Source organism: Bombyx mori, chromosome 15, assembly GCF_030269925.1.
Source record: "Bombyx mori chromosome 15, ASM3026992v2".
NCBI lineage: Eukaryota > Metazoa > Arthropoda > Insecta > Lepidoptera > Bombycidae > Bombyx > Bombyx mori.
The window spans coordinates 3991875-4018553 of NC_085121.1; the positions used below are offsets into that span (position 1 = coordinate 3991875).

The 26679-nt window shown below is 36.8% G+C and overlaps 2 protein-coding genes and 1 long non-coding RNA gene across 9 annotated transcripts in view; 2 read left to right on the forward strand and 1 right to left on the reverse strand.

Annotated features, from left to right (window-relative positions):
• Positions 1-11563, forward strand: part of LOC692464 (aquaporin) — a 99415-nt gene extending 87852 nt beyond the window's left edge. For 2 of the 3 annotated variants that reach the window (XM_012692288.4, XM_012692289.4), the window contains 5 exons: positions 85-228; positions 4476-4547; positions 5667-5804; positions 7415-7495; positions 10222-11563. In XM_012692288.4, coding sequence (XP_012547742.1) covers positions 85-228; positions 4476-4547; positions 5667-5804; positions 7415-7495; positions 10222-10326 — 540 coding nt within the window. In that variant the 3' untranslated portion in view covers positions 10327-11563. 3 annotated transcript variants of the gene reach the window in all.
• A 407-nt stretch (positions 11564-11970) lies between these two features.
• LOC134200167 (uncharacterized) lies at positions 11971-12913 on the forward strand. Its single transcript, XR_009974962.1, has 2 exons — positions 11971-12181; positions 12681-12913. It is a non-coding gene; the product is annotated as an uncharacterized LOC134200167 (long non-coding RNA).
• A 6637-nt stretch (positions 12914-19550) lies between these two features.
• LOC101739972 (protein purity of essence) overlaps positions 19551-26679 on the reverse strand; it is a 68456-nt gene continuing 61327 nt past the window's right edge. For all 5 annotated transcript variants that reach the window (XM_062672431.1, XM_062672432.1, XM_062672433.1 and 2 more), the window contains 5 exons: positions 26170-26299; positions 25279-25454; positions 24807-24947; positions 23694-23883; positions 19551-20676 (listed from right to left, as the gene is read on the reverse strand). In XM_062672431.1, coding sequence (XP_062528415.1) covers positions 20452-20676; positions 23694-23883; positions 24807-24947; positions 25279-25454; positions 26170-26299 — 862 coding nt within the window. In that variant the 3' untranslated portion in view covers positions 19551-20451. The remainder of the gene's footprint in view (positions 20677-23693; positions 23884-24806; positions 24948-25278; positions 25455-26169; positions 26300-26679) is intronic.

The window sequence follows — 26679 nt, forward strand, 5'->3', positions numbered from 1 at the left end:
CGGATAGTGAACATAAGATACAATAATATTACTTAAATATTTCGTCTTTGCGTATCTTTAAAAAGCTTTTCACTTTTTAAACAGGGCATCGGTCACGTGTCTGGAGGACACATCAACCCCGCGGTGACAGCCGGTCTCTTCGCGGCGGGAGACATTAAGCTGCTAAAAGCAATCTTCTACATCGTAGTGCAGAGCCTCGGAGCAGTAGCTGGAGCCGCCTTTATCAGGGTAAGTCATTTTACATACGAAAAATAATCTTTATTACGATTACTTGGATTATTAATGGTGGTAGGGGGTATTGTGAGCACGCATGTACGCCGGTCTTGTGCAGAACTATGACGGCGATTTCACTAAAGGTAATTTCAAAATTTATCAAAAAGTCTTAATATGAGTCTTTTTACTGGTGGCAGGACCTCTTGTGAGTCCGCACGGGTAGGTACCACCACCCTGCCTATTACTGCCGTGAAGCAGTAATGTGTTTCGGTGAGGAGAGCGGGGCAGCCGTTGTGTTGTAAAAAAAACTGAGAGACAGCCCTCGTGCCTCAAGGTGGGTGGCGGCATGTTGATGTCTATGGGCTCCGGTAACCACTTAACACCAGGTGGGCTGTGAACTCGTCCAAGTATCTAAGCAAAAAAAAGTGTAAATCAAGATTACGAACGTATTAAATTGTTAGATATTTGTTTGTTTGTGGATGTTTTATGTTGCTACTCTTGTGGTTTTTCGTTCTCTCAGAGTTATAAGCTCACTTAACCAACTCCAGAGCTATAAGTAGATTCCTCGGCGACATTGTTACATGAGTGTGCCCTCCATTGAACACTACTCACAGAAGTCAGAAGCCTCAGGGTCCTAAATTTGTGCGACTAAATCACAATGTTTTAATGATAATTTTTTTATTTAGTCTGTCCTCTGATATATTCGATATCAAATGTAATAATTAACGTGTAGGTGCCATTGGTTTTTGTTTAGTTTTCGCGAATAGTACACATAATTAAAGTTACTTTTGCGACGATACGAATTCAATACGGAAACGTCAGAAATAAAATAATATAAGGGAAAAAAACACGAAATTAAACCGGAACAGTAATTTTAATTATAATGTTTCATTGATAAAGATACCTACCTAAGTAAAGTCAGAAGCAAATGATCACACACTTAATCTTACATCATAGTGCCTATAATATGGATATGTATGTATATAGTATAGTTAATTGCAAAAAAATATATATTCACACAAACTGACCTTCCTCATTACCATACGAGTTAATTAACTGTATTCCTTTACTAACAAGGCGATTTGCGTCGACATTCTAATCCCCTTATGCTTTACGAACCGATGGTTCTCAAATTGTTATTAAAAAAATAGTTATACTATTACAGAATTAGACAGCCTTGCATTTCTGATGTCTTTTTACCTATATTTGTAAAGACGACGAAAATTTCAAATAGATTCTCATTTCTAGCTGTTAAATCTGCATTTGTAATTTTATGATTAAACTAGCCGTACTCGCCCGCTAAAATTTAAAATTAACATTATTATTTATTGTCATTATTATTAAGGAGTCCAACTCATATAAATATTAGCCTATCCATTAAGTACATGTATTTTCTACATGGATACCAAGTTTTAAGTCAACCGGATGCATGGTTCAGTAGTTATAACGGAACATCCGTAAAAACCACTGTAGATTTATATATTAGTATAGTAAAATCCTTAATGAAGTACTAAAATTGTACCAAAAAAATTATACTACAAATAGAAGCATGATGTTACAGTTTTCAGTAATATTTAAAATTTGAGAATCACTTCGCTAGACACATGGTGAGTGTGGCTTACCCTGACATCGCTCTCGGAATAAAGGAACAAATTAGAGCTGAGACCTTCACAGCTCTTCACAACATTCGAATGATTTATCGATTTAACACGAAGCTTTTATAAAGTATATTATGTGAGCCATCCCGATTGATGACCCTCATTTAGTATTTTATTCTCTCATTTACTGAGGAATGTAAATTAGATTCTGTATTTATTTCAATAAATATTTGTATTTCGAATATCGATGAATAGAAGGACGAAACTTTTTTACATAAATAAGAGAATTACACTATATTAATTATCATTTTACGGTAATTTTATGCCAGTACACAAGTCAAAAATTTACAAATTGAAAAATATGATAAATAAAAATTTAAAACTTCAATTAGTTTTGCAATTAATTAAATTACTATTTAGGACCATTTACCATTCTTCGTTGTGAATATATTAATTTATTTATATGTATTATCTAGAAAGAAAGCGAATTTTTAATCACCTTTAAATATAAACTCCCACAGTATAATATTTGACTAATTAAATACTTTAATCTGAAATATTGTGATTTAGCCATTAAATCATTGTTGACATAACTACAACCTTTAGACTGTTGTGCACATAGCTCACTATTGAAAATATCAAATTTATTGGATAAACAACACGCAGATATATAGAAACCCAGTTAAGGCTGTCAAAATTTTAAATCACTAGTTAAATCCGACTACGCTTCACTTTGACTGAAATGGTATAATATATGATATGCACATTTATTTATTTATTACACTTCATGAAAAATTTATATTGGCGGACTTAATGCCTAAGGCATTCTCTACCAGTCAACCAAAGGTAGTGCAGAGAAAATAGTGGTAGGTGCAATAAAATTTATTAAATTTAAAATACATATACAAACATACATATATACATATAATAGTTTCTACAGTGCTCAAAGGAATATATTAACAAATTATTATTAGATAAATTATAAATTATGAATATTTAGTGAGACTGATGCGATTTTTATGTTGATAGTACCGTAAATATTACAGCACTACTACATTTTTCGGTGACGGTACTTAGGCGTGTACCCTCATGATAAAAAGCCTCAACACATAATTTCTTCAATGACTCATTTATGAATTTTTTATAAAAGTATCTAAAAATTACCAGCGAAAATTAGTTTTGTAAGTAATTATAAAATAATGAACAAAAAACAAAAAAATTATCTAAAACAAGTGTCACAGCCCTATCTAGTTTTACTTATTCTGATCTCAACTTGAGAATACCGACCTGGGACATTTGTCTAAACTTCTGTAATACTTTACTAAGTAAATTAATTCAAAGTTCAATCGATAAATTTGTCATGTCAACAATATTAAAATGGTTAGCCCGAGGTATGTTATTCCAAAGATATTTTTGTTTTGACAGTCGTCTAAAAGTTACAAATTATGTTAAACCCAAATTTTTATTTATGACGCCTCTTTAAGAACGCTATTCGACATGCCTTTCTAATTTGAAATGGACGTAGGTATTCCAAAGGCAATAAATATATATGGATGTATGTATATAATTTTTTTTTTTTTACCATATAACTCGAATCATTATTATCTTCTAATGTCGAGAAATGTTTTGTATGTTTGTTCAAGAAGTTATTTAACGTCCGTAAACATTTATAAATTTGAACAAAGAAAAAGAAACAAAACAGTACATTTATCTTCGACGAAAACGGAAACATAATAAGTTTTATCGCTGTGGTTCAGTTTGCAATGTTTTTCATTGTAAGCTTTGTCCGCTGTTGAATTTCCTCAGTCTTCGATGTTAGTTCTTCATTCGACAAAAATCACGAATACTACAACAAAAAAAATTTTTGAAATTACAATGGCAACTTTTTTTTATTGCTTAGATGGGTGGACGACCTCAGAGTACCACGTGTACCACGTAAATCCACCTTGAGATTTAAGTTCTAAGGTCTCAAATAGAGTAACAATGTCGAAGTATTCCAGTTTCGGATTCCAACATTAGGGTATAGATATTGGCAGGAGAAAGGCTATTTGGTCTAAGCGACATTTATCTTTGTAATTCAAAGTGCGTTTTATTTGCTATTAGGATCAACAATTCGATGTCTTTAATTGAACTTCAATTAAGTTTGAATTCATATAGCTGAAGAAGTTTTTTTTGTTATGATATTTTTTCCTAGTTTGAATCAACAGGTCGACGTCTTTATTTGAACCTCAATTAAGTTTGATTCATATAGCTGAAGAGGTCTTTTTTGCTAGTTTGAATCAACAGTTCGATGTTTTTAATTGTACTTCAATTAAGTTTACCCCATTCAAATAGCTGAAGAAGTTTTTTTTTTGTTATGATATTTGTTCGAAATTTCAAACTTTAAATGGCTCTACTGTAATATGGCTTTCTTGTGTGACTCACTCCAACATAAATGATTTCTCTTACTCTGCGAAACATCGTGCCTATTGGCGTCGCATCGCGAGAGCATCGGTATCGCAGGATCCGACTGATGCATGACCACGACCACTCTGTCAAGAGTGTACGAATAGGAAGGAAGTAATATTGCAAAAATGTCGTTTAAACCAAATAGCCTTTCCCACCTCGATATACACGGGCATACATTACATAAATACATTAATAACATACATACTTGTGTTGTAGTTGGCGATTCCTGCCGACAGCATCGGTGGTTTTGGTATGACCCTACCCGGACCCGGAGTTACAGAAGCGCAGGTAAGTTATGACCCTATTTTCTTTTTCAACCCATTTTCTTAGATTGACCTTCCCCTAATCGCTGATAGCCTAAGGGGCTATTCTAACTGCTCGCGGACCAGTAGGTGAGCAGACGGGCTTAATCTGAGAGAGTTTCCTAACAATGGCCCTAGCCAGTGCAGTGCTTCGCTGAGTCTACCACCCGACGGACGGACCGGAATTATAACGAATTTGTTTAAAACTGTGACGAATTATTATAGTATTTGTTACGTTTTCGCGAGTCGTAGGCATGATTAACTCCTATTGATTGTCTCCTAGTACAGGCTTGCACGCTTAAAAGGATTGTATTGTTTTGACTCGCTTTTAAAAATAAAGTATATTTTTTTCTAGTGAATTGCCTATGAGATGGCAAAAGTGCATAAATAACAAGAGAGCATATTAAAAAAAATATTAAAACATTCATTATGGTTTGATAATTAAAATTCTAATTACAAAGCTGTCTGTTTAATTACATAGAGTCCGATTATTTCCGTGTAATGAGTTCAAATTCGTAAAGTACGATCGATACTTCGATCATACAATTAAAACTAGTTTTACGGTTTAATCTTTCTTTTTTTAAATAAATTATCATTTTGTTTACCGTTTCGAATAGTTGTGTTGTTATCACGGACGACAGTAACAATTGCGAGATTAAACAGTAAGAGCAGTTGTTAATATGCCTCATGTTCCAAAACTTGGCATCTTAATTATTTGTATTAGGCAAAATAACTAAAAAGAAAATTAGCGCGGCAAGTGCTAAGATCCGGAATGATAGAGAAATAAGTACCTACTGGAACGATAGATAAAATTTATAGAAAAAGATATTCTTAATATCGTATTACTGTTTATATAATAAAATGCTATTCGGACACTTTAGATTTCAAACTGAATTTCATGTTCAACGTTAGCGTAGATATACGTATTCACAATACACGATCACAATTTTTATTATTCTGTCGGTATTATTTAAATATAATTTCTTCTCTAAATATAATTTCTAAAAAACACAATTTATCAAAAAAAAAAAACCGAACAGAGCTCGGTCATTAACTAGTAAATTAATTGACGGTTAACATTCGTTATTATTTGGGCATCATTTAGGCCGTGCTGGTGGAGGCTCTGATCACGTTCGTGTTGGTCATGGTGGTGATGGGTGTGTGCGACCCGCAACGTAATGACCTCAAGGGTTCCGCTCCCCTGGCTATCGGACTCAGCATCACCGCCTGCCACGCTGCTGTCGTGAGTACAACTTTATAATAATTTGTTGCATGCCTTTTATTTATTTTTTATTTAATATATTTTGTACACAAAGTTGTTAGAAAAAACATGACAATAAGGATACAGAGTGCAAGGGCACTACTTATTTCATGTTGAAATCTCTTCCAGTAGGCCCGCAAAAGGAAAGAAGAATTAGGAACACAAACCTAGTGCATACAGTAAACATTACATATAATAATATATACATATTACAAGATACAAAACAATATTTGTATATACATACAAATACACACACACACATATTATATATACACACATTTTTTGTTATTGTTACCGACGTTTTTTTCTTATAAAGGTGCAAAAAAAAAAAAGAAATTCTAAACAAAACCATTGATAACAGGAATCTCGTCGATTTAAACCAATCAAAAAGACAATCACTTCACAAACAGAGAAGAAAATGGTATTTGTTTGTTCTGTCTACCTTCATTTATATAGAAACATAGCTTAGTGGCAGGAAAACAGTGAATAAGTATTTCCATGAGCAGTTTTAAGCTTTATTAAAATCTAATATAATATAGTAAAAAGGGCAATGACATGCCACGGGAAATGGCAAAGAAAATGAAAATCTTTTAAGTTTCCAAGCATTGTTGGCCCCCCGAATGTGTATCGCAACAAAGATGACGGTAGCGGCAGATGTGGTTCCTACCTACTGCTATATTATTATTTTTTATTGCCTTTGTAGGTAGACGGTCATACGGCCCACCTGATGGTGAGTGGTTACCGTCGCCCATGGACTTCAGCAATGCCAGGGGCAGAGCCAAGTCGCTGCCTACCGCTTAATACTCTCCACAAGCCTCGTTTGAAGAAGGACATGTCATAGCGCTCGGGAAACGCCTAATCATCAAATTACCAAATCAAAACCAACCAAATAAATACATAAAACATAATAGTTTTGATTTGAATAGATCGTGTGATTTATTTTCATATCGTTCAGTCTAGAATTTAAATTGGCAACAGACAAACTATTGTGATAACCAAAAATGGATAATTGGTTCGTTTATATGCTGTCGAAATGGGAGCGAGAGGTATACCAGCGAAATCTATTTATAACCTACTAAAAGACCTAGCCTAGTTAAGAACGTTTAAGGACTACTGGGTTCCTATCAAGTTTAGTTAGGCAGGGATAGGATATTGGAGAATGAGGGCGATCGTAATGCGTATTGATAGATGGCTCTTAAACTTACACTAGGGTCGCAGGTCCACTGGCACTTTTCAAATTCCTCTCACAACAAGACAACAAACCAGGCACACGGTGAATTAACGGATTGCTAAAATACCCTGCCTATTTCTGCCGTGAAGCAGTAATGCGTTTCGGTTTGAAGGGTGGGGCAGCCGTTGTAACTATACTGAGACCTTAGAACTTATATCTCAAGATGGGTGGCGCATTTACGTTGCACATGTCTATGGGCTCCAGTAACCACATAACACCAGGTGGGCTGTGAGCTCGTCCACCCATCCAAGCAATAAAATAAATAAATAAACTCGACTCACACACTGAGTGTTTGTTATTGTTCTATAATATTATTTATTTTTGTTATTTTCATTCTTTATTTAACATTTGAATCTGACAGATACCTTTCACGGGATCCAGCATGAACCCGGCCCGAACATTCGGCCCAGCCTTGGTGATCGGCAACTGGACATCTCAATGGGTAAGAAATTTCGTATTAACTCAAAATTTCATTCACTGAAGTAATAAGGGAATGATTTTTGAAGAGATTTTTTTACTGGTGGTAGGACCTCTTGTGAGTCCGCGCGGGTAGGTACCACCACCCCTGCTATTTCTGCCGTGAAGCAGTAATGCGTTTCGGTTTGAAGGGTGGAGCAGCCGTTGTAGCTATACTGAGAACTTAGAACTCATATCTCACGGTGGGTGGCGGCATTTACGTTGTGGATCTCTATGGGCTCCGGTAACCACTTAAAATTAGGTGGGCTGTGAGCTCGTCCAACCATCTGTGCAATAAATAAAAAGAGTAAAAAAAAACTAAAAAAATATTAACATTTATCAAAATTCGAATCGAGTTTAATCAAACATCATTAATTTAATCCGATTTGATTTGGTCGATTAATAAAGCAAACGTCGTATCATCAGATTTACAAAAGTTATTTGCAAAATAAATAAAAAGATCGAATTTCAAATTGTTGTTTTAAAAATTCACACATACTTAACTAGGTAACGGTTTTCGAAAACGCTTTCGCAAATAAAATATACTAACAACATGTTTCAGACGCGTTAACGTGTTAATAGCTTTATATTTTATGCGAGTATTTATTATCGCCGGATGCTGCTGATAGATTATTAACTATTATGTAAGCCGCCTTTCTCTGAGCATCTCGTGAATGTCCTGCCGTGACCCGCCTACGTTCTGACTTGTTGTAACTCGTTGTGGAGTTGTAACGTTAGATATGGTCGTTAAATTGAGCACTTCATCTACTACTCTTTTGATTTTATTGGTGTTTCAAAACCGGTATCATACGAAATTGGTCTATGATTATTACGTATTACATTACGTTAAAATGTAATGGTTGTTGTTAGAATAGTTGCTGAAGATCTGCGATTAAGCGTCATAATAACAGTCATAATAATAATATAATGTAACCATTTGTTAAAGTTATTGATAAAGATTAACCCAATAAGTAATAATAATTGTTTAATTAAATTTACGACGCCCAATGTTTAGCACATTAAAATAGAATGGTATAACATTCTTTCAAAGGTATTTATTTGTCCATTGTTTTAGAGATAAAAAAAAATTTGTGCTCTTACAACTTGGTGCCCGTGAAAGAAGTGAAACTTCTTTTGCGGTGTACTAGTATTGTGGTTTTCTTAATTTTTCATCATTAAACCAAATTTCTCTATAAGAGAATAAGAGAAACAACCTAACTCGCTTTGTGCTTTCCCTCTCTCCGCGGTGGAGTGGTTCGCGAGACGCTGTCTATTTTCTCACTCTCGCTCTTCCTAAATTGTATTTTTTCTCTCTAGCCGTAACGAATCTGTCACGAGTTAAATTTTACTCTCAACGCGCCTTTAGAAGTTTCGTTAGAAGCTTCGTTAGAAGAAAAATATTTTAATATTCAATTAGCAAAAGTAGATTTTTTATTATTCATTGAAAACGTTCATTATCTTTCCTTAATAAATAAATATGTTACAAGTCACCATTAAATTATTAAATAAATATTTAATCATTAAATTTACTATCAAATCTTGGAGTCTGTTCTAACGTTAAGGTAGAAAGCGTTTCCGACCAAACTGATATTTTATTTTACAAATAAACATAACAGTTTATTGAATTGATGCTTTCTGTCGCTATAGTTAATAAAAAATTATGACCTATTAAATAGTTCGTAAAAATGTACAATTTGAGTGGAAATCTCACAATTTATATTGCCTTTAAAACACATTCGTTAACAAAGACCGCGTAGTGTTGTCAGCCTTAATACTTAATAGTCACTATTAATATTCAAGCCTTATTAATTTTGAAGCGAAGTATAAAAAAACAATTTTGTGTTTTAAAAAAAACAGCACAACTAATTCGTTACGGACACCGTCTAGGATTATGTTTGGATTGTTTGTTTTGCTGTGTAGTCCTCTTCCATTTTCAAGTTATGCTAATTTTATAGCCACGTTTTTATGACAACATTATATATAGTGCTTTAAATTACTTTCATTTTTCTTGTAGAGTAGTGTTTTATGTGGAACTATAAATATAGTGTAACGTTATTTTTATGCATATATGCATACATAAGTTTTTCAGTTATCATTTTATTGCGTTAAGCTGGTAGACGGAGACCGGCCTTTAAGCCATAGATAATACTTAATTTATCTATGGCTTTATATAAATACTTAATTTAGGCGGTTACTGAAACCTATGGTCATTACAACGTAAATATTGTCACACTACTTGAAAGTCGAGATTGAAGTCGTGCCAAATATGGTGTGTGTGAAAATTTATACTGTCGAGATGCTGACTGAAATTTGTACTTATTCATTTCCCTGCCTAATCGTGATTAGCTTAGGGGGCTATTCCAACTACGCGCGAACCGCTAGGTGATCTCACAGGCTTAGCCTGCGAGATTTTGCTGACACGAGCCTTAACAAAAGCACTGGTTCGCAGAATCTACCACCGGATCCGAATCGCGTCGACTGAGAAGCTCCGGCGAGACTCAGTTGATTAGTTACTGAGCTTTTTAAAGTTCTCGATAGCTTAAAAGCTTATTCAAATTTGTACGCAGTTGGAACAGTGCCCAAGCGGAAAACGTAGGCAAACGTTTCAACTCGATACAAATTTGAGTTTACTTTTACACTATCGAGAACGTTAAAGAACTCACACTAAGCACAGTTGTAATGTTTTAGCACTTTAATCATTATTAATTTTAGGTTTACTGGGTGGGTCCCGTCGTGGGCGGCGTGATCGCTGGACTACTCTACAAATTCGTTCTGCGCATCAAAAAAGCCGGAGACACCGGCTCTTATGACTTCTAAAGAGCTGCACGGGAACTCATCGTCGTTTTCAAAAGGACGTTTTTTTAAATAAAATGATCTATATTACTTTGTAATAGAAAACATTTACAATACATACGTTCTTTTGGAACCAGCGATGTCACAAGCACCTCACCGACTCGCTTCGTGTCAAAATCGACCGTTTGCCTGACGCATACGATTTTGAATCTTGCTGTCCGAAAATATTTCAACGGGGGCTAGGTTTCTTTCTTACAAAAACATGGTATAAGAGAATAATAAAATGCTATGTGAGAGGCAAACGCAAGATAATTGTATTTGTTATGTTAGATTTTTATTTATGCTTTTAGCGCGGACCAAAACATTTTTTTTTTTTTTTATATTTACGATTTCAATTATTTTGTCACTCCGCCGATGTCGTGGAGAAAATTTTAAAACATTAAAAATTAAGTTACAAAAAGTTGAAGTTTCCGAAAATTGAAAACCGACTACGATATATTATCCAAACACGAAGATAAAGTTTAGAATAATTCTATGTTAATTTTAGTATGATAAGGTTATTTATATTGTGAATAAAGTATGCTAAGTTAAAGTTATCGATGTGGCGGCTGCACTGTTAGTATGAGGGCCAGGATTAAAATTCGAAGTCTCGCCAGAGCAACGAACTACTCGATCAAATTTTATTAAATCAATGAAACTAATAAATAAGACTCCCACGTAGAGTCTTATTTGAGGGCATTTAAAACCGACTTTAACGTATTGTATCAAATTACTGAAAATCGGAGCTAACGTCAGAACGTAATGAGGCAATGAAACAATAAAACTTGAAAACCTAAATTAACTGATGAAAGAGTATACAAATAAGGTTAAGTTAAAAAAAGGTTGCAAAACAATTAAAAACTGCTCTTTATTCGATGTCGGTCTATTAATACACATGTAATCATTTAACACAAGAAAATCTGCTCAGATTCGTTTTGGAAATACTTATAAATGCTAATTCTGTTCGGACTTAGGATTGTCGAATCTTTGTGTTGTTTTGGGTTTAACTGAGTGAACAGCAGTTTTTTTTCTCTATAGGCCCTTGTACTATAGTGGCTGTTGCTATTCGCGTTTCCTTTGCGTTACGCAAAATAAAAATGTCCATACTCGAGTGCCTATGCTAATAACGTGATAGTATGAAGTTATTTAAAAAAATATATTTAAGTTACAAATATTATGTAAATCACTTGAAAATGTTTAAAATAAATATTTTAATAAGAAATTATGCTGTTTTCTTCATTTATAATACATACGATCTTAATCCAACCAATTTCATAAACAGTACAGCTGTCATCTCAAATTGATACCGGTTCAGGAAATTACACATTTTTATTTCAATCCGAACATTTCTTCGAATTGATGTAGTGGCAAATAATTAACCTCAACTGCAAAACGGCATGCCATTGAAATTGAACTTTGTTGACGTTATTAGAACTTGAAAATTAAAACTCGAATTGCAATTCGTTGAGAAAAATAGTACCTACAACGGAAAACCTAATTAATCAAACAATACACATATTGTGTTCATTCATAAAGACAAATATATATTTGAGATTGTGGTCAAAAGTATAGGTGTTCCCTATAAAAACATCACGGCAGGCCTTTATCGGCTGACGGTTTTACTGACGGTAAAAAATATCAACTCGGTGCGGGAGGAGGCCTATTGTGGCCCGCCGTCCCAACAGGCTGTTGGCGGCCCGATACCGCACAGAGCGCCCGCCTCGCCAGTTAGTGTTGGGCAAGCTATCGGAACTGACGTACGTCACGTTTTTTTAATTCCTTTTTATATTGAAGGTGATTCCTTCTGTTTCGTGTTGACGACGTTCTACCTCTGCAACAGGTAACTATTGTCATTATTTTTTACACATTACGAGTGCTTAGGTGGCTGTGCATGGTCTTCGAGCATGAGCTTTGGTTTGACTCCGTTTATTTTTCTGCGAGCAATGTATGGCGTTTATTGCACTACACTCTGTTTACTTACTCAATAACACATGAGTTGTTGTTTCGGGTCAGAAGGCTGCATTTAACATGAAAATAACGCTACAAGTCTACTATATAAGGCCCTGTATTATATGTACATATTTTGTTTTCACAAGCTTAACAAATAGAGTGGTCTGAAAATTGCAGAAAACAAAGTTGTATCACCTTATCTTGTAGCATGTTGTGTTTAATTTTACCCATCAAAGTGTGCACTTTGACAACGCATGGTGATGAGATTTGACTATTTCAAGACCTATGTTAACTTTTTCATTTTAGTTGAGAATCTATTTAATACACAGAGAGCCCTGTAGTCAAATTCATAAGGTAAATGAATCACAGAATTTAAAAAATCATTTCAGGAAATCAAGTAACACCTACGGCCGATCATATCCTTGAGATGAGCGGTAAACGGCGAAACTGTGTAGGGTGCTATGAAAAACTGCGGGAAACCATGAAGAGTTCCGAGGTGAAAAGGAAAGTAAAAAAATTTAAAACATACTGCAGAATGTGCAAGCAAAATCTTTGTGCGAAATGTTTTAAAGACAGCCATTAATAAATAATTAAATAAACAATTTTTATTTCTTTACTTTAATTCTATTTTATTTTCGATATCCCCTTATTTTTGTCTTTCCCATCACTACTAAAAATACTTTCTAGTGCGGTTCTGGTCGATATCGACCCGCCACTTTCCCTTGTTTATTTCTCATTTTCTGTTGGGCAGATCCCGGGGCGAATCAAATCTAAAGAAGTTGGGTTCAAGGTTTTTTCAACAGTCCAAAAACTGTTCACCTACATCATGTTTTCGCAAAGTTATAGCAATTTAATCTAACCTTGTGCTGACGTGTCGAAAAAGACCTACCACGCACTGGCGGAAAAATCATTGGGGGCACAATTTGGCCCGCCGCCGCACCAGACAAAAGTTTAAGATTTTACTTGCCGCAGCGAACGTGTTAATATACGCATAGATAAATATGAAAATGAATGTTCTGTATACACAGTGTAAAACTCAATTAGTCTTCACAATAAGTGTCCTTTGTTTGTCACATACACCAAAACCAACTTTCACAATCATTGGCAATGCTATTTGCCAGACGCGTGCCTTAAACAAGTCAACAATATTCGCATCTGTCACCTAATTGCAATTTGCAATTATTAACCCACATGATTTACAAGTATAATTTGTAATTTTGCAACGTCGTTTCATTGTCACAGCGACAAACAATGAAATGGCTAATGAAATGTTATTGGAGTATGAGATAATGTGATCGAGATGTATGGAACACCTACGCGACCAGTGTACTCAGTTTTATTGAACGTTTATTATTTAGTACAAACTTTAAAAATGAAACTAATTGGTAGACAGCAGCATCCCAACACCGCTGCATTAGGTGGGTTGCGGGTATCCTATGTCATTGTTGAAAAAAACAGCAACACTAGTGTTAATTTTATTTTGTTATTATCTACAAAATTCCAGTGTAAATCAATAGTACAATAAATCCTTAAGCATTTAATAGATTTGTTCATCTAAATCATGTCCTTTTATTTCGCAATATCGTGACTGCGCATGTCTAATCGCTGGCAACACAATCGGCAGCTGCGCCTTCGCAACAAATTCTGTTAAAGTTAAAAATGATTCGTTGACAAGTCAAGGGCGCATGTGCAGCATTGTCACGCCGCGCGACAAGTGAGCTTTGACCTACTTACGAGAGAGCTTTTAAAGTCAGGTGTAATGCACTCGTGTAATAAAAGATGCGTGTCAGTAAATGTTTGTTGAGCTGTGACATCAACTTTAAAGTTTTGACGAACCTTGACCGCGAACGTGGGTCGTGGGAATACTTGTTATCTTTTATGAACTGTACGTTTTTCGTATTTAGTCGCTAAATTCTTTAATAAAATCTTGCGTGGCTCTGACATAATGCTGTGGTTACACGCGCGGTAACTCGTTCGCACGATTGGCCTGTTCTTAATTTTTTTTATGATTGATTACCTACTTGTGGGCTCGGAGACCTTTCCAGTTTCACCAGGACAGGTGGGTGAGTAAAGGCTCAGCCAGGAGGGGTGGAATTTGCTAACAGCTACCTGAACGCTAACAAGAGTAATTGCTTCGCGAATGAATCTACTATGGGATAGGAATCGCTACCTGCTGAAAAAATCCGGCGAGAAACTCAGCGGGTTATGTTTAGGCTAGGTTGCGCGTCGATCTCTTTGCCGAGTTCGACGAATACGGTTACCGGGGTCTCTAAGCCTGCTCCTAGTGTTAGAGCTAAAGGCGTCTAATGCAAGGCTTATCGGATCTGATGGATCCGTAAGGACATATCTAGGGCGTCGACGGTGACTGGCTCCTCCGTAATTAGGATTCGAGGAGTAGTCAGCGGCAGCAACGATAAGGCGATTATCATGACGCATAGTTTTATCGAAGTACCGTTCCGACACTGACTTTATGTGTTTCCGGAATATTTTAAGGCCCAGGTCGTCGTATATGTCAATGCTCCTCACGAATCACTGAGCCCCCACTGCTAACTTGCAAATAACGGGATTGGAGGGCATCTATGTGTATGCGGGCTGCGTCAGCGAACACCACACTCGCGTAAGTCATGACGGGCTTTATGCAAGTTTTGTAAAGCGTCACCTTGTTCCAAAGGGACATTTTACTCCGCTTACAGATCATGGGATAGAGTCTACCGAGAATAAACGCGGCACGGTCGCGGAATGATTTTATATACGGGTGGAATTTCGTGAATGCATCCACTGTGACTTCCAGGTACTTGACCTTCCTGGCTCAGGGTATAGCTTGGCCGAAGAGAATGATCGGGGTGAGATTAGTTTCGTCTCAGTGCAAAGATTTTTGACAACTTCACATAATTTATGGTTAATGAGAAGATATTACAAATTTTCTTTTAACTAATATATAATAAACAATAGTATATTGTGCACCAAGGGAGAAAAGTTGAACATTTCCTTACGCGTGTAAAATGATGTCCTACTTTTTTCCCGCGGTGCACATACTATTTTTTCTCCTACCAGGCCGAAAGTTCGACATTGTAAAAAAACTCATAAAAAAAACAATTGAACTGTTTTTTAATTGTTAAATAAACTACTACTAATTGAATAAGAATTTTCTGATGAACTCATCTTTGCTTAATACTTCACTATTAAATTTTATTGCCATTTGTTTATTTCACTTTTATACTAAACACAATATTGCAAATTACCCGAGCACAATAATGCCGGAGAATTTTAGGTGCGTGAGAGCAGACGTAGACACTAACGCGCATGCGCACTTGTCAGTACCCAGGGAGGAAAAGTTAAGACTTTCTTCCCTGTACAGCGGGACGAAAACTGAACTTGCAGCGTAGGTAGGAGAAAAATGGTACTTCAATTCGGCAGGATATGACTTCGATTCGTTATAATCGTCAAGTTTCTTTTCCTACCTAAGGTGATGATGATATTGAGAGACCATTTCAGCGTAATCTTAACAAGTAGTTGAGCTCACGAGGCTGAAACCTGACGACGTTGCTAACACTAACCCTAGCAAGAGCAGTGCTTCGCAGAATCTACCACCGGATTGGAAACGCGACCAGTTGAGAAGATCCGGCGAGAAACTCAGTAAGCTGTGTCTGTGGGTTTTTTTTTATTCCTTTGATGGGTGGACGAACTCACAGCCCACCTGGTGTTAAATGGTTACTGGAGCCCATAGACATCTACAACGTAAATGCGCCACCCATCTTGAGATATAAGTTCTAAGGTTTCAGGATAGTTAGTAACTATTAGTTACAACGGCTGCCCTACTCTTCAAATCGAAACGCATTACTGCTTCCCGGCAGAAATAGGCGAGGTGGTGTTACCTATCCGTGCGGACTCATAAGAGGTCCTACCACCAGTAAAAATTTTTTCGCCAAGCCCTTCCTCGTATTCAAGAATTAACAAGAAGAAATCGTAGTATTCTTTTATCTAACTAAGAGTATCTATCTAAGAATATGTAACTATACTTGAGACCTTAGAACTTGTATCTCAAGGTGGGTGGCGCATTTACGTTGTGGATGTCTATGGGCTCCAGTAACCACTTAACACCAGGTGGGCTGTGAGCTCGTCCACCCATATAAGCAACAAAAAAAAAAAAAAAAAATGTGTGCAATTCACACGTAGTAGAAGTGAAACCTTCCAAAATTAAAATACAATTATCCTAAACGTCTTAAGTATATGTAAAATTTTGTCATTAGTAAATAATTGTAAGGTAGCGCCCTCTGTGAATTGATATTTTAATTTCACGTATAATCCTAAATTAAAATTCACTACAAGAGCTTTCATACACACGTTAGTATTAAAAAATCTCACAGATGGCGCTGTATTAAATAGTATGTATATTTCTGTCTCATTCTTTGCTGGCTTCATCCTACACATTTTTGTATTTGTGTCTCTTATAATAACCGGCAAACTTCTTGAGCATTTGTTGACGTAGTGGGGGTAAGTTTGCGCATGGTACACTCACGTGCAAAAACATTACTTACTCTGCGTCATAATGCTATTAAATTATTAAAATCAACATATGTATTTATTTATATATTTATTAGAACATCAACAAAACATATAGGTTAATAATTGTAATAATTTAATCTTGGGGTAAAATAGATATTCCTTCTATTAAGTCAAAACTAGAGCTGTTGCCAGGTCTTGGTTCAGTTAAAGCGAAGCTGGTATTTGTAATTTTTTTTTCGTTATCATAATCTTGACCATCATCATCATCACTGTTTTCATCACCCGAGTCGCTATCATCGTGATGAGTCGACATAGGGCTCATCGGCGTAGTTTACAACTCGGTCGATTCGGTCTTCTTTTTTGTCTATAATTAATTATTTTTTGAAGATATTCGATTCGTAGTAATCGAATGTTACTTTTTTCATTTACCAGCTTCCGATTATTTTCTGTTCTTTTTTTCCATCTGAAGCCTAGCTCTTTCATAATTCGTCGTAAGCTTCATTCCGAGCCATTAAAATTTATATCTTCTTTAAATTTTTCGAAGCCTTTCTACGGTACGGAGTTTCGCTGCTTGTTATGTAGTTATTATGATTACATCTTTTTATTACAGATTGAACGAAACTATCCATTCCGGTAACTTTCTTCTTCCCTGATCTTTTCTTACCCGGAGTCCGAAACACTGCGAGCAAGCCAGAGCCTTTAGCTTCGTTAATAATGCACCTAACAGTACTCACTGATGTTTTTGTTGCTTCCGAAGTCTGTTTTAATTTTTCCATATCATTCTTCCCCTGTTTTATAATGAAGCAATAAACGTCGTACACAAATTTTCTACCCTTTCTTTTAAGTACTACACCAGTTTGTCACGGCATAGTGTATGTTTTATAAAAAATCAACAAACACTCAACAAATAGCAATGGCAACAAAGTCCACAAGCAATTATAACAAATAACTTAACGATTAATAACGATAGACTTTCCACTGTACGCAAGCGTACTTTTGGGAGCAAGCGGAATGAGGGCGCGGTGCGGGGCGCAAGGTTCGACTGATCTACCAATAACGCGCTCGATACGATTTCCCCTGCCGTCGCGCCTCACCCTCACCACCAAAGTGACCTAAAATTCGGTTCTGCGCAGTCAAGGTCATTTGCTCAAGAAGTTTGCCGATTACTAGGGTAAAGCCGAGATAGATGCCCCACTTTTTGAAATAGTCATGTAATTTTGAAAATATTAATTTTATACGAATAATTTCCATTAATATAGTTAGCTCAATCCTTTATGTTTAATTAGTATTAATTTTTTTAAACCTATCAAATACAGATTTTGCAGAAACTCGTTTTTCGTAGAACCTTTTTTTGGAGGATAGATGCCTACCTGTATGGATAGTTGCCCCACCAAGAAAATACTGAGTAGGATAGATGCCTGCAGTGCAGGATAGATGCCCTTTATACCGTGTAAACGAAAAAACCAATCCAAATATTAAGAAGTTCTATTCCTAACAGAGCAATTGTCTCCAAGAAACATGGGTCATAATAATAAAAAATATTTTGTATTTTTTAAGTCTTTCAATGTTTATAATTAAAAGATAATTCTCATATCACACAAATGATCATAATTAAATTTTTAAAGCGTTAAGTAAGCGTAAGCTAAACTACAATTTTTTTAGTTTCAACATGCATTATCCTATTTTTTTATTAAATTAAATTTTACAAATATTTATTTAACAAAAATATAACTTCTTAATTGTTTATAAAATATTCACATTAAGTGTCAATGTGTACATTGCAAAATCATATTTTTTTAATTAAATTAACACAATAAAGATATCTTTATTATTTTGTCAAATTGAAGTTTAACTGGATAGTGCTTTCAATTTTCGGATTGCGACTTCGTATTTTTATAGTTTTCAAAACATTCAATGCAGATATATTTACATGCGTTTTAGGTTTATCCCTTAGATTTCTTTAGGGGCAAATCTATTGTTTTATTTCCTTTCATTTTATAGTTAAGTGGATTGTCTTCATATTCGCTGCTTGAACTGTAAATCATTTATTATTATTATTTTATTTGTGTTTTATGTTTTCGTGCCATATTTCAGCTATATTCTGAAATGGCAGAGTATAGAGGGATAGATGCCCCTAAAGGCACCTATACCCCAAAAAATCAGGGCAACTATCCTTTTTGATAAGGATAGATACCCAAATTTTTTGTAAATAAATTATAAACATAATAGCATTTATTTACACCTAGATGCAGACTCAATGAACCAATATATTCACGTAGTAAAAAATATAATGGAATTTTACACTAATTATAAAGTTATACCACGCTAAATATTAACCTTTAAATCTTTGACGTGTTCGTGAAATTCCGCGCGGAGAAAATTACATGCACGAGGAAAACACTTCGTCACCACGCGATTCTCAAATGGTATATAAGGTATATGGTGACTGTGGTTCCTACTTCTTCAATAATTTTTTTGTTATGAGTGCGGGAAGTTAGGTTTTTAGAACATGAGGCATCTATCCCGCTGCGGCATCTATCCAGGTTTTACCCTATACCTGTCGTTTTTTCCGTAGCATCCGGATTGAAATCACAACGATTCTAAAGAAGTTTTCACTTCAAAAAAAATATATCACTGTTACTGTTTATAATATATGTATATGATCCCTGAAGCAGTCGTGGTTTAGGAGACACGCTAAATGAGTCCCCTAGTCTTTCTCCTTTCAATTCCACAATCAAAATAAAACAAAACCATAAGCTGAAACTATTTATTTGATCGCGATATAAAAAGCAACGATTACTTTCAAATGCCAAATAACACACTATTAATTTTCAAGAATATAAGCCGGTTCGATTATATTGGATCAAACGCTATTGATAATTTAACGAATATTGTTACAAGTAAACATGTTTTTATTTAGAGAAAGGGTCCCTGACCAAACAGAGAATGGATGCGTCGACGCAGTGCCCGTAATAGACCAGGCTAACCTCAGGACGTACTCAGCTATTTCACGCCTACTGATTTTTAAAACATATCATATTAGTTGAAATCAAATCGATCATGTTTGAGTGACGAGATGGAACGCGCGTGAAATGCTTTGTAATGCTGGGGCTACATTAGCGGGCTACGGCGAATATTCGTGTAGCCGAGTAGATTGTTGTATTGCGTAGTATTCGAGCGAAGACGATGTACTATCGGGGCACTGTCGGTAAACTGGCGCGTATCAAAGGGATTTGTCGCGACAATATTCACTTAGGTGGCTACACCTACGTCACTTCAATGTCGACCAGATTTTAATGCGGTACGAACGTGCTTGTTTTCTTGTACACCATGGAGTAGAGAAACAAAAAAGTGTTGGAATTCATTCAATTTTTTTTTACTGCTTAGATGGGTGGATGAGCTCACAGCCCACCTAGTGTTAAGTGGTTACTGGAGCCCATAGACATCTACAACGTAAATGCGCCACCCATCTTGAAAATCAATCAATTGTATTTAAATCACGACTCTGTCGCACACAACACAACCCGGCACGATGTATCGCGTCACGAATCTTCGCCCGCTAATGTAGCCCCAGCATAAAGGTGATTACTGAATCATTGGGTAAGGTTAGCCGGTCATACATCCGTTGTGGCACTGCGTGACCCGGGGCCTTCCTCAAGGCATCTCCTCGATGGTGGCCCGTATGAAGGCGTCAGGGTCGGGCAGGTCGCGCAGCAGGCCGGCCGCGTCACAGAACTCCGCGAACGAAGCACAAGGCAGCAGCTCCTCGGTGAGAGTGGTCACGACGCGTTCGGCCGCCTTCGCGTTGGCCTCGTCGTTGTGGCGGATGTATTCCGCTAGCTTGACGGGCCATTGCTCCACTGTCGCCGCCGATACGCTCTGAAAATCAAATTCATCTTCTTAAAACTGTCTGAATATTGAGAAAGAAAAAAATATATAGCGGCGTGTTTGGAACATATATACCATTTATTATTAGACAATATTTAATATATAGTAGACAATAATATGGAGTGGTATGTTTATTTTTTGTTTTTAGGGTATATATATCTATCTATCTATCTCTTAGGTTTATGGCGTTTCCTTATAGATTTCGCCAAGGGTATTTATATTCTTATACTTGTCGCTTCATAATTTGTCAATTGTCACTTTTTACAAATGTCAATGCACATTACGGGCCGAGACTGCCATGGCTGAGGCGGCCATCGTGTAAAACTGACAATCGATTTTGGGAGTGTCATAAAAATGTACATGCAACTACTTATTCAGTGAATTATCAATTGTACTATCGAGAATTATACGTGGCGTGATTACTGCCATAGTTATTTTATCGGAATATCGTCTTCCTACTTAATAAGCCACGCATACCTGAAAATGTCTAACTCCGAAGATGGTCGAAAGATTTCATACTCGATATTAATTTGTACGATAGCTTTACTGCTGGTAGGACCTCTTGTGAGTTCGCACGGGTGGGTACCACCACCCTGCCTATTTCTGCCATGAAGCAGTAATACGTTACGGTTTTAAGAGTGAGGCAGCCGTTGTAACTATACTTGAGACCTCAGAACTTATATCTCAATATATTCTCAATAATTTATTCTCAAAATGGGCACTAGACAAAATAAATTTCGAGAGCCCCTGAGGGTTGCGAGAAAATCAAAAGAATTGCAATTTAAACACGTGCTGGTTTTTTACTGGTGGGACCTCTTGTGAGTCCGCACGGGTAGGTACCACCACTCTGCCTATTTCTACCGTGAAGCAGTAATGCGTTTCGGTTTGAAGGGTGGGGCAGCCGTCGTAACTCTACTGAGACCTTAGAACTTATTTCTCAAGGTGGGTGGCGCATTTACGTCGTAGATGTCTATGGACTCCAGTAACCACTTAACACCAGGTGGGCTGTGAGCTCGTTCACCCATATATACACAATAAAAAAATCAAGATACAACTGTAAAACTCTTAGGAGAGCTCTCACTTGAAATTGCAGTTAAGGCTTTCAATTTAGATGTCGACGAACATTAACTGACTCATGTTCGTAAGTAATCGAATTCCCAAGGGAGTTTTTGGGTGACTGTACTTGTGGCATGAACGATATAGCCGCAACGTCACTAGACAAATGTCGCACGGTACTGTCGCGACCAGTACGCGGGGAGGGGAATTAGGACCCTTTCCAAATTGAACACAAATTTTCAATGGTTTTTCTTAGGGTTATTCCAATAAAATTGGGACTAAAATGGTTCTGAAGGCTTAAACTTTTATATACGATGCGTTATTATACATACTTCATTACAAAATATACACAAAAACTGAAAAAACTGGCTTGACCCGATTCATCTTGGCTTTGGAGTGAATCAGGTTACGTATGGGGACAATAGTTTTTCGATAGGGCTGGCACTATTTAGTTGTTAGGTAGGCACCTAACTTTAGGTAATTAACGTTTTAATATATTTCATGAGTTACAAAACTTTGATGACTAAATTAAACTACAAGGGCGGGATGATAAGTAACTAGCCTAATAATAAAACACTTAACTTTCGGTGATAATATTAATTTTATTTTTCGACCTAGTCTCCGTGAACCTCTACGCACTTATTCCATCTTCATTCTAAAACGGTAATACCTTCCATAAAAGAATTTCTTTCGAGGCCTGTAAAATACTCCTCTACAGCGGCTATGACTTCATCATTTGTGGCAAATTTCTGTCCGCCCAAAAAAGTTTTGAGCTTAGGGAGTAAGTGGAAGTCTGATGGCGCTATATCAGGCGAATAAGGTGGGTGGGGCAGCAAATCTTACTTCAATTCGTTGATTTTTGCCATAGCTTTAACACATGTGTGACCCTAGGGTGGACAAAATTTTTTTTTTCGCCAAATCTGGTCGTTTTTACTGAATACATTGATGAAGATTATCTAGAAGATTAGTGTAGTATTCTCTGTTAATTGTTTGACTTTTAGGAAGGTAATCTATCATCAAGATCCCAACTACATCCCAAAAGACGGAAGCCATGACTTATCCAGCCGACTTTACAGCCATGGCCTTTTTAGGAGCCGACCATCCCGTTTGCGTCCACTGTTTTGATTGAATTTTTGATTCTGGCGTGTAATAATGAACCCATGTTTCATCTGCTGTTACAAATCGACGTAAAAAATCGGCTTTATTACTCTGAAACGGTCCAAACATTCTTTTGAGTTTTGCACCCGAATCCTTTATTGATCGTGCGTAAGCAATCGCGGCACCCAACGGGCCGATGACTTTTTCATATTTAATTCCTCACTTAGGATATGATGTACCCGGTCTTTTGAGATACCTGTAGTGTCAGCTATTTCAGATAACTTCAATCGTCGATCTGTTAAAACCATATCATGTACTTTCACGACCATTTCCGGTGTCGTGACGCTTTTTGGACGTCCGGGGTGGGCTTCATCTTGGACACATGTACGACCGCGTTTAAACTAATCCACCCAGTTTTTTACTGTGGCATAAGAAGGAGCACATTCACCCAAAACATTCTTTAACTCGTCATAGATATCTTTCCCCTTCATGCCCTACATATGAAGAAACTTTATCACCGATCTTTGTTCAAATTTATCCATTTTGAAAACACAACGAAATATATTTTCAAATGACAAAAAATCTATAAAATTTTCACGCCACCAAATTGAAATTTAGAACACAGGTGGCCAGAGAGACGAATTTACAAATGACATATTTAATTTTTGAATTTTAACTTTTTAAATAGCAGAGGCTAGTTACTTATCATCCCGCGCTCGTATTTAATATTCTTAAACACCAAATAATAGTCATTTTCAGGTCAACAATTTTAAATCAAACGACTCAACAAAAGTATTGTGACATCCCAGATTTGTCTCTATTCTCCCCAATCTAATGTACTGCACGCAACTAACCTTGAACATGACATTATAGAGTAGATCGACGACGGCGTGGAAGGTGACGTAGGGTTTGTATTCGGCCCAGGGCTTGGGCTCGCGGTCCTCGCCGACGAGCGCGCGGCGCGGCGCCCCGCCCGGCCCGGTCGCGCGGACCTGCCCCAGCAGTATCATGCGCTTCAGTTGGTCGATCTTCTGAGTACGCCATCTGAACAGAGTCGTTATCTTTATCATTCACAAATTCAACTTGAGAAGCAATGTAGAAACGTTAAAGTGCAGAAATAATGTTTATTTGGTATTAAAGTTTTTTTATTTTTTATTTATGTGAAATTCAAACTATGTTTACGTTTAAGTTCGCGTTAATTGTAGCCACGTAGTCACTATATTATTTCCGACGTTCAGTTTAATTTTTTTTTCCATTTAAAGACATTCATATTGCTTTTAGTGTATGTGTTTATATGTTCAATTTACATATCAATGCCCCTAACATTCTTTTTTCAGCATTTATTTTAGTCGACTGGCAACATGAAGTCCGCCAATGTGTACACATAAAATGTAATAAACAAAAGCATTCAATTAACACAAGCTCAAGGCCCATATAAGTGATTACCAGAACCTTGAGACGGTGCACCTCTCTTTCAACCAAAATAATTGCTCCGCGGCAGATAACCGTAACTACCAATGTGGGATGACAATCTGTCCCAACACTGATAAAGTTGATGGGGAAATATTTTTAATACGCTTTTATTCGCTTCCGACGTATGTATGTTAGTATGTACCGGAATCTTTGAACATGATTTTGACTCCCTTCAAAACGTCGGATTAACTTTTTTCGAAATTTTGGTATACTTATTATGGACCGATGACAAAACAATATTTAAAGAAATGAAAAAATTGAAATTCAACTAAATAATGAAAAATAAATAATAGTTTAAAAAAACTAACAAAATACGCTTTTATAGAAAATCCAACTAAAAATAGAAAATAAATTTTACAATACAATACAATCATTACAATAAAATCATTTTATCTTACACTATTTTTAAATCAAATTTATTAAAATTTAATTTCTATTTTTTAGTTGGATTTTCTATAAAAGCGTATTTTGTTATAATTTACGCTTGTACTTACTTGGAATGAGGGTAGAGCGTCAGCATGAGTGTGAGATAGTAGAGCGGGCCTTCGGCTTCGTGGCACGACTCTAACAGGCGGCTGGGCGCACAGCCCAAGTACGTCTCTAACGCCGACACCTCGCGCGCAGCCACGCGGCTCCTGTGTTCGTAAGCATTGTACAACAAACTACCAATATTTTCCTTTTGCACGTTTTCTTTTTTTTATTGCTTTGATGGGTGGACGAGCTCACAGCCCACCTGGTGTTAAGTGATTACTGAAGCCCATGGACATCTACAACGTAAATGCGCCACCCACCTTGAGAAATAAGTTCTAAGGTCTCAGTAGAGTTACGACGGCTGCCCCACCCTTCAAACCGAAACGCATTACTGCTTCACGGCAGAAATAAGCTGGGTGGTGGTGCCTATCCGCGCGGACAATACGGATTTACAACAATATTGGTTGGGGTTGTTCTTGGACAGCGAGTACGCACGTGTTGATGACGTATAGCGCCATGTGGAGCAGGGCCGGCACGAGCTGCATGTTGGAGAGCGGGCCGCCGCCGCCGGTGTCGTCGTGGAAGGTCCGGCCGCGCGCGAACCGCAGCAGCAGCAGCTTCAGGTCGTGCAGCGTGCCCAGGTGACTGATGTCGCGGTGACCGGTGCACTCCTGTATTTATTTATACTAGTGAGGATCACTGCGGTATGGCAGTAGTCAAATTCGACTATAATTAATTGAAACTAAAGTTTGAACATTATTATGGTTCTACTAGCTGACTCGGCACACTTCGTAGTGCCTCAATCGATAAATAAAAGACCTAAACTTTCGTATAAAATAAACTTAAAACAAAAAAAAAAACCGTCCGACGGGGGACACATTAAAGGAAAAACAAAATTGTTATTTTTATTTAATTCCGAGCATGTTCATATTTATCGAAACCTTTTAAACCTTCTCTGGACTACGACAAATAATTCAAGACCAAAATTAGCCAAATCGGTCCAGCCGTTCTCGAGTTTTAGCGAGACTAACGAACGGCAATTCATTTTTATATATTTAGATCGAAGATAGATAGATAGATTACGTTTATGTGAATTACCAATCTACGCTCTGTAGGGAATCTATCTTGCAAACTAAATGTTTATTGCGATATCTCGTCGCAAACTGACTTCAGTAACGTCAATTGTGTCGGTGCCTACGAACGACGGTATAATATCTTAAGAATTTCGTAATTTAAGACAAACATTTCCGGTCAGGTACTTCCGCTTATTTGCAATTGCTGGCGTGCAATTCTGGAATACCAGCGATATTGACGAGTGGATATCGCACTGCGGAGCTTCACGAATTCTGCTCGTAGACCTATTCTAGTTAAAAACGTATTTTTTACCTGTATGTATGTTGTGTGACGAGCGAGACAGCTGGCGAAAGCGGACTCCGGCACGTGCGGCCCCCACAGCGGCAACAGTCCGTTACAACGCGTCGAAGCGTTTTGCAGAGCAGCACTTTCCCACTCATCTCTACAAATCAAACACATCAATATTACTTTTAACTTAACTTCTCATGGCACGATTTAAAATAAAACGTTTACGTCGCAGATAATGAAAACAGCTCTCTTAATTACAGAAGTGTCACTTCTCACCAATATAACTACAGAAGTTAAACTTCGACACATTTGTTTACCAGCAACGTCAATTGAAATGATAACGTAATGTTTTATTTTACATGCATACGTGTTAGGATTTCGAACATTCATTAACCGTATTATGTATGTATGTATATATATGTGCCGGCTCATGTCAACGTCGAGTCAGTCCATCGGAGTCCGGCACGGCACTCGGACACGTATACAATAAATAATTATGAGTGATATGATTTTTTGAGACTGACCCACACATAA